Consider the following 7,917-nt stretch of genomic DNA (forward strand, 5'->3'; position numbering starts at 1 on the left):
GTGGCGGTGGTTGTCGGCGGCGATTTTGACAGGAGAGAGGGGGAAGCGGAGTGGGCGGTGCGAGCGGCGAGTGGGCGAGTGAGCAGAGAGCGTGGTGGGTGGACACGTAATAAAGTCGTAGAATCCGAAACGGCTGGGTTTACTCAACGCACGCTCACCACGATGGCGGCTGCAACGCACGCTGAACAGACGACGTGGTGGGCAACATATAATAAGTTTGGCCGATGCTAGTCAAACAAATGACTAGCACTAGCCCATTGATATTGAACGCATGGTTACAACCAATTGGTCTTGGGTTCGAGCCCGAGGCCAGACATTTTTTTGTGCATATTTAAAAAAAATGAATTTGGCAGTCACTTTTGAACTATAGAAACGGCAAAGTAAAACAAAAAAAACAAATCAAAACAATTAAAACATGCACCTAAACTGCACAAATGGCAAAGTAAAACAAATAAAACAAAACACTAGCACTTAACCCATTGGTATTGGGCACAAATAAGTAGCAACCATACATTCAACATTGCACACAAGTTCACATGTCTGAATTTAAGCAGTCTAGTAGCAGAGCACAAACTTAGTACCATACAATCAAACTAAGTAGCAGAACACAAACTTAGTAACAGAGTTTCAATGGTTTCCACTAGCACTAAAATATAGTGCAAACTTGCTAGGGGGTTTCCTCTTCCTCTTGCCTGCTAATATCCCTGGTTCTGCAGTGGATGCTCTTGGTGCATTGAGTGTTCTTGTTGATGCTGATCCTCTTGGAGCTCTTGTTGATGCTGATCCTGTTGGAGGTGCTGGTGAAGACCTGGCTGCTCCTGCAAAAACAGTTGATGCTGAAGCTCTCTTATCTGCTGCTGTTTTTCTGTTCCTCACTGCTTTAGGAGGTGGAGCAGATGAGGCTGGCATCTGTGAAGTTTGGTGTTGATGTGGTGGTTCTGGAGGTGGGTGACTAGCACTAGAGGAACCCCTAAAAATTTCTCTATTCTCCTGCATGACAGAATTAAGATAGTTAGTACATAGAGCAGACCTAAAATAATTAAACAACTATTAACTAAACAAAGAATGCAACATTTTTGAATGACCTGGTGTAAGTTCTTTCTCATCTGAAGACTTGGGTTTAGAGCTTTCCCACAGTAAGTAAATCTATGGCCCTGTAGACCACAATTGCTGCATGTAATTGTTCCCATCCTGCTTGTGTCTTTTGGTGCAGGCACCTCAAACTGGCCCTTTCTCCTAGTTGTTTATTTCTTCCCTGCTTTTTCTTTGAACACTGGTGGCTCAATATCCTGAGTATGGGTGTTAGGCCAGAATCCAGGACCAGGGACAGGGTACACTATGTCTTTGTATGCTTCAATATATAGTGATTTTTTGAAAAATTCATGCACATAGTCCTCTGGGTGCATGTGAATCTTGCTCATTGCTGCTATTGCATGACTGCATGTCACACCTGTCATGTCCCACCTCCTGCAGTCACATGAGTTAGTAGCTAGGTTGACACAGTACTGATTTTCCTTACTAGACACTTGCCAAATGTCAGGACCAGCCTTATGTGCCTCACAAAATTTGGCATACTTCTTATTCTCCTCTAGTTTCTCTGAATAGTTGGGTGTGATCATCCACCTGTTGTTCTCTGTTTTTTCCCTGGTCTTCTGTCTTTTGATCATCTGCTTAGTCCTTATTCCTTCAAACATAGTTCTAATTGGTTTGGCCCTAACATCAAGGATCATTTTGTTGAAAACCTCACTAAGGTTGTTCACAACAAGATCAGTTTTGCAATTGTAATCCATTGAAGACCTACACCAAGTCTCCTTTGGAATTTTTGTAAGCCACTTCCAGGCATCCTCACACTCTGCTTTAAGCTTGCTAATTCATGGCCATGTTTGGTGAATGAGTAGCTAGCCTTATCTACTAGCTTTTTTAGTTCTGCTCCTCTGAAACCAGCTGACTGAAAATTTGCATAGATGTGCCTGAGGCAGTATCTCTGAGGGGAATCAGGGAACACCTCATTTATAGCCTTAAGAAGACCCTGATTGTAAATTAATAACCATGGTCATGAACAAAAACAAATAAAGCCAGTAATAACTATATTTATCTGAACTACTGGCTAAGATAGGTTGCATACCTTTTGCCCGTCAGAAATAATGGTGTAGGTTCCAAATTTGCTTCCACTTCCAATGCAACATCTTAGCTGGGTTAAGAACCATGTCCAACTTTCTGAATCTTCCTTATCAACCACACCAAAGGCTATGGGGTAGATGTTGTTGTTGCCATCTCTTCCTGTGGCTGCAAGAATTTGATGTCCAGTGGTTAGCTTGATGAAGCAACCATCAAGCCCTGCATCCATACCCAAATTAGCTACCAAAAAATTACAACAAGATATTTTGAACAAAATGCAGTTATATATTTACCTATAAAGGGCCTGCAACCATTAAGAAATCCTTGCTTTGATGCATGCAAGCAGTAGAACATGTACTTAAATCTAGGAGTTGGGGCAGGGTTTTCTGGATCCTCAAATGTTGTAACTACACACCTGCTACCAGGGTTTGTGTCAAGAACTGCTTGTAGGTAGTCCCTCAGTCTATAGTACTGCTCCTTCTGGTCACCTTGTACAACCTTAATAGCCTTCCTCCTTGCCCTATAGGCCACACTCTTTGATACATCAACTGAAAACTTGACTTTGCTGTTTTTAATTAGTGAATCCACAGGTGCTCTAGGATCTGCTCTAAGAGAAGGCTCAACTGCTTTGGAAAGCCACTTAGTAGTAACTTTTGTGTTCTCTGCTGATGCTGGACAAGTGTGCTCCATGTTACACTTCTTAATGCAAAATGTTCTTTCATGAGCTATCCTGGAGGCACACATGTAAAATTCACATCCATGCTCTCTCTGTGAACACCAAACAATAATTCTTGTTGGAGTGTTCCCGTGGTAGTGAAAAGACCTCAAAGTCCTTATATGAAAATCTCTTAATACTTCTCTGAACTGGTAAACAGAATCAAAACACAAGCTCTTGCACAAGAGTAAATGTGAATTGGGAATTGAAGGGTCAAAATATACCCTTTCCTTCATCTTTTTCTTACTACTCTTTGTCTTTGGCTTCTTCATGATGTATGGTAGTTCAACTTCATCTTCTTCTTCCTCATCACTTATGGCTGCATCACCAGCAAAACAAAACTCATCTGTTTCAGGAAACCAATCTTTAAAACGTTTTTTCTCTACCTCATTGTGACATCTGCTAGTTGGCCCACGGTTCTTCACATGTTTCACAATAGCAGTACTTTGCAATGTTGTTTCTTCTTGAGAGGCACACTCTATTTCCATTTGTTGAACAGCTTCAGCACTCCCATCTAAATGAACTGAATCATCAGAACAAAATTCAGACACTTCAGTGTCTCCTTCAAAGTGGTTCAAATATGCCTCTCTTTGAATCCTACTCCTCTCAAGCTGAGCCTTTCTATCATCTATCTCATTCTGAAGCTCAGATTGCTCCACAACCTTTTGCAGACAGCAACTCTCTTGAGTGTTCATGTAATTCTGAATAGCCTGTGTGCTTATTCCAGGTTCAACATCTCTCACAACCTTTATGTTCACAACATTAACATGATTAACAAACTCCAACATTTCATGAACACTAGCTTCATTACCTAAATACTTTACTCTTTCAGATCCAATTTCCTCCTCCTTCACATAGTACATGTAATCACTCTGCCCATACCCTTCACTAGCAATGAGTGATTGTAGAGTAACAAAAGATATATCTGACTCATATATACCCCTTTTCACAGGGTTTCTTCCTTCTAAATGAAGCCATATCTCCCACTTCTTGTCAGCAAAACTGCAGAAATAGGTGCTCATGAATTGAATTGAAAATGACAGAGCTACAAGTGCAATACAGTTTACTACACAACAGTCTCTAACAAACACATCTTACTAATTTGCCAGATTGAAGCAGCTAACCAATTCATGAGCAGCTAACCAAATTGACAGATTGAAGCAGCTAACCTAGCAGATGATATTTCCATACCTGCGACCCATTGGCGATGACTGGGCGAGCTGTGCCTCCTGCTGCTGCGAGCCGGCCTGCGTCGAGAAGCTGGTGCTCCCCAACCAATTGTCGACTGAGCCCGCAGCGTCCAAACTTGTGCCACCGCCGCCAGCGTCGCCGTCGCCGCCGCCACCACCCATATCGCCGACGCCCCCCTCCGGAACCACCGCCGCCATCGTCGCCGCCGCCGCCGCCACCTAGTTCAGAGAGAGGGAGAGGACGGAGAGAGTGCAGCGAGAGGGGAGAGGATCAGATCTTGACCCATTGGCCGACCGACAGCCGCCGTTCCGACAGCGGACGCGCCGTTAACGGCCGTCAACGCGCGCCGGCCGCCCGTTAGCCCGCGTGGCAGCTGTTCGCGGGCCCAACCGGTCAGAAACGGGGTTAGCGCGGGCGAAGCGAGCGTTTTCGCGAGTTGGTAGTTTTTTGTCACGGTTTAGAAAAAAAATTGGTAGTTTTTCGCACAAAAACGTAGAGTGGTAGTTTTCCGTCACGTTTCCGGCAAATGTGGTAGTTTTTGGTTAAATACTCTCATACCACAGATCCCAATAGTCTCGAGTTCTCGAGATCTTTTCTTCTTCTTCTGAAAAGTGTTCGAGATCATTTTGCCACGCGATATTTCGAGAGGAAATCGGCGATGTTGCGGTCGGAGGTGCCGCCCTCGCTCACGGCGGCCTTGGCCTTCTCCCGCCACTCCGACGCCCTCCTCTTGTACTCCTTGCCGCCCATCACCTCCTTGATGCATCTCTCCACCTCTCCCTTCCTCACCAGCCCGCCGGCGTCCGGCCGCGCGCGCACGCCGACGCGCCACACGTCCTCGATGTACTTGGCGTTGGTCGGCTGGTCCGACCACTGCGGCACCGCCACCATCGGCACGCCGGCGCTCAGCGCCTCCACGGTGGAGTTCCACCCGCAGTGCGTCACGAAGCACCCCACGGCGCCGTGCGCCAGCACCTCCAGCTGCGGGCACCACGGCACGATCAGGTCCCCCCGCGCCGCCGCCCTCGCCGCGAAGCCCTCGGGCAGCTTGGCCGTCTCCGTGGCGCGCACCACCCACAGGAATTGGCTGCCGGCGTTGCGGAGGCCCTCGGCCACCTCGGCCATCTGGTCCGGCCCCGGCGCCACGATGCTGCCGAAGGAGGCGTACACGACGGAGCGCGGCGGGCGCGCGTCCAGCCACGCCTTGGTCACGGCCGTCATCGGGGTGTGCAGGTGGAAGCCGTAGGACGCGTCGTCGGGCAGGCGGTCGTCCAGGTACGCCGACGGCACCGTCGGCCCGATCGTCCTGGCCCCCAGCGTCGACGCCAGGTACTCGGCTTCCTGCACATACGTAAGCACACAGACGTAGCCGGTGTCGTCAGTGCAAATGCTCGGAATCCATTAATGGCAGTAAACGTCAATTGGTTGCACGTTGCGAGCGACGTGCTTGCACGTATGCTGCATTGCTGCATGCGACGCGCGCCCTGGCATTGAACGCACGTACGCTCTGCTTGGGACACACGCGGCATATGATGCCAAGGGCGGATTCGCGTGGCGCTCACCTGAGGCTCCAGGTCGAAGAAGGAGTTGACGAACACGTGATCCACGGCGCCGAGCCCGGCGAACTGGTTCATCAGCATGTCGCGTAGGGACGGGTGGTGCGCGTCGGAGTCGGTCAGGAACGTCGGCACGTCGGCGGCGCCGAGCCGGCACGACAGTCCAGGGAGCTCGAGTGGGGAGTCCCCCTTGCGCACCGGCACCGGCACGCGCCCGGCCCGTGCGTGCGTGTACACGACGTCCACGGCGCACGTCTGGGTGAGCACCGCCGCGCACGCCGCCCCGTACCGCCGCGCCAGGGGCGCCACCCACGGCATGAACGTGTCGTACACCACCACGCGCACTGGGCGGCCACTCGCCGCCTCGGTCCGGAGGAGCTCGTCCAGCGCCTCGGACCCGGCCGACTCCAGCTGCTCGAAGTAGGGGCCCTTGTGCCCGCCCAGCTCAGCGGGCCCGCCGGCGTCGCAGCCGTCGGAGAAAACGGCGACGTGCACCGAGCCCGGGGACGGCTTCGTGGAGCCGACGACGAACTTGGTCGCCGCGACGGTGCACCGGACGCCGCCGTGGCCGGCGAGCCGCTTGCCGAACTGGAGGATCGGGTTGAGGTGGCCCTGGGCCGGGTACGGGACGAGGAGGATGTGTGTGGTTTCGTCGGCGTGCACCATGGCTACGGACGTGTTGTTAACCAGCGATCTCTGGGGAGAACGTTTCTTGGCTTATGAGCGAGTTTGTGTGGGAGGACGTGATGGACGCTGGGTATATATGGAGGATGGACAAGAGCTCCACTCTAATTATAAGAAAAACCGTAGAACGGCTCACAAACTGCAGCCTACAACAGCTTGCAGGTCACAAGTACGCCAAATTAGCGAACCAATATGTGGTTGGATGGTTAGAGCCACTGTGGTATCCTCAACCTATCAAAGTTCAAATCCTGGTGCTCGCATCTATTCCTGTATTTATTTCCGGATTTCCGGCTCAGTATTTCGAAAATGCTCTTAAGAATAGGGTGTGCATTTGTACCGTGTTAAAAAAAATGTACGCCAAATTAGAAAGTACTCAATCCGTCTTATAATATAAGAGCGTTTTTGACACCCTTCGATTCATACTATTTATGGCTCAATAGATGTATCTAGTATTGAAATATGTCTAAATACATCTGAGCGATAAATGATATGGATCGAAGGGAGATGAGGTGTATTTCCTTGCCAATCAACCTACACAGGTGGGTTTCCAAAAGAAAACTTGTACACTAGCCGAGAGTGTAGGTGCAGTTGCAACGTCTCTTCATTCTTAGAGACGGTTGTTTACTTTCCTAAACAAGGAGCTTTTGCTGATTTAGACTCCACCTTCGTCTTTTTCCCTGGCTCTAACCAGAAAACGGACAAACGCAATTTTGTGGGGGGGAATGCTTCTCACAAGCTTCCAATACCCGTTGCCATTGCTCCAAAATGCTTGGGCTCCATCGGCTTGTATCCTTGCTTCACAATAGTGCCTCTTGCTTATCGTCTCTAAATTGCTAGCTTATCTTCATCTTTTTCCCCTTTTTTTACAAGAAGAGGTGGCAACAACATTGTGATGGGCAAAGAGATGTGGTAGTGGTAGGAGATGATGGCGCGAAATAGGGATTGTGAGAACATCGAAAGCCATTGAGCAACAGGTTGGTATCGTGGGGGGCTCTGGGGGCGATAAAACCCTAAGGACGTAGAGAAGTAAGTCGGGGCTAGGGTTAAACTTGGATAGCCGACATTTAAAAAGATGGTGAAGATGGCCAGATTGTGTGATCTTGATCACAAGATCCACAAAATATCTTGAATGGCCTTTATTTTTTTAGTCGAAAAAAGTTTAAGGACCTTCTTATTTGCACATTCTTGTATTGTATATAGGCTACTCGGTGGCGGGGCTTGGGAACAATTTCAGCAAGATCTAGATGAACTTGAACTCCAAGTTATTCCTAGACGGTCATCTAATGACTTTCTTATTTGAAAAAATACCAGAATTAATCGATATTGTAGACTTTTGGTTATTAGTATGAAATGGCATTAATGTACCCTTGGAAAATGTATTGATTGTTCTGATAGAAATTGCAGTTCATTTCATAATCATAGCTACCATGTTTTTTCCCAAATAAGCTGAAATAGTTTATCACTTTTTTGCGAAGTAAAATAGCTTATCACTGTCCACACTAGAGTAATGCATGTAGCCAAATTATTACTGCAATCCTATGTACTCTCTCCATTTCACAATACACCATATTTTAGTTTTATCGTAAGTCAAACTTTGTGAAGTTTGACTAAGTTTTTTTTTCTAACACATAGGTTTGACAAAGTACGAAGGAA

The 7,917-nt window shown here is 48.1% G+C and overlaps 2 protein-coding genes across 3 annotated transcripts; both read right to left on the reverse strand.

Annotated features, from left to right (window-relative positions):
* Positions 1-238: 238 nt before the first annotated feature.
* LOC147972257 (uncharacterized) lies at positions 239-4,373 on the reverse strand. 2 transcript variants are annotated; one of them, XR_015602486.1, is made up of 5 exons: positions 4,025-4,373; positions 2,412-3,835; positions 2,126-2,337; positions 1,086-2,029; positions 239-990 (listed from the first exon to the last, which is right to left on the reverse strand). XR_015602486.1 is itself a non-coding variant. In XM_087521371.1 (3 exons), the coding sequence occupies exons 1-3, from the start codon at positions 4,219-4,221 to the stop codon at positions 2,108-2,110; spliced, it is 1,851 nt and encodes a 616-aa protein (XP_087377497.1). In that variant the 5' UTR covers positions 4,222-4,373. The 2 variants fall into 2 exon arrangements, 1 of the variants encoding a protein (XP_087377497.1); XM_087521371.1 differs by lacking the exons at positions 239-990; positions 1,086-2,029 and having other exon boundaries at positions 2,108-2,337.
* A 183-nt stretch (positions 4,374-4,556) lies between these two features.
* On the reverse strand, positions 4,557-6,337 carry LOC125556407 (UDP-glucosyltransferase UGT13248-like). Its single transcript, XM_048719147.2, has 2 exons — positions 5,587-6,337; positions 4,557-5,365 (listed from the first exon to the last, which is right to left on the reverse strand). The coding sequence occupies exons 1-2, from the start codon at positions 6,244-6,246 to the stop codon at positions 4,646-4,648; spliced, it is 1,380 nt and encodes a 459-aa protein (XP_048575104.1). The 5' UTR covers positions 6,247-6,337; the 3' UTR covers positions 4,557-4,645.
* Positions 6,338-7,917: the final 1,580 nt, after the last annotated feature.

The sequence above is a fragment of the Triticum urartu genome, chromosome 5A, assembly GCF_056163025.1.
Source record: "Triticum urartu cultivar PI428250 chromosome 5A, HENAU_Tu73, whole genome shotgun sequence".
Lineage (NCBI taxonomy): Eukaryota > Viridiplantae > Streptophyta > Magnoliopsida > Poales > Poaceae > Triticum > Triticum urartu.

Bases quoted from the DNA above. Each gene is read 5' to 3' on its own strand.
- LOC147972257 (XM_087521371.1), bottom strand. From the start codon at position 4,221: ATGGCGGCGGTGGTTCCGGAGGGGGGCGTCGGCGATATGGGTGGTGGC. The intron at 3,836-4,024 runs GTATGGAAATAT...CTATTTCTGCAG, and splicing joins TCATCGCCAATGGGTCGCAG to TTTTGCTGACAAGAAGTGGG. The intron at 2,338-2,411 runs GTAAATATATAA...GTATGGATGCAG, and splicing joins TGGTTGCAGGCCCTTTATAG to GGCTTGATGGTTGCTTCATC.
- LOC125556407 (XM_048719147.2), bottom strand. From the start codon at position 6,246: ATGGTGCACGCCGACGAAACCACACACATCCTCCTCGTCCCGTACCCG. The intron at 5,366-5,586 runs GTGAGCGCCACG...ACGTATGTGCAG, and splicing joins TCTTCGACCTGGAGCCTCAG to GAAGCCGAGTACCTGGCGTC.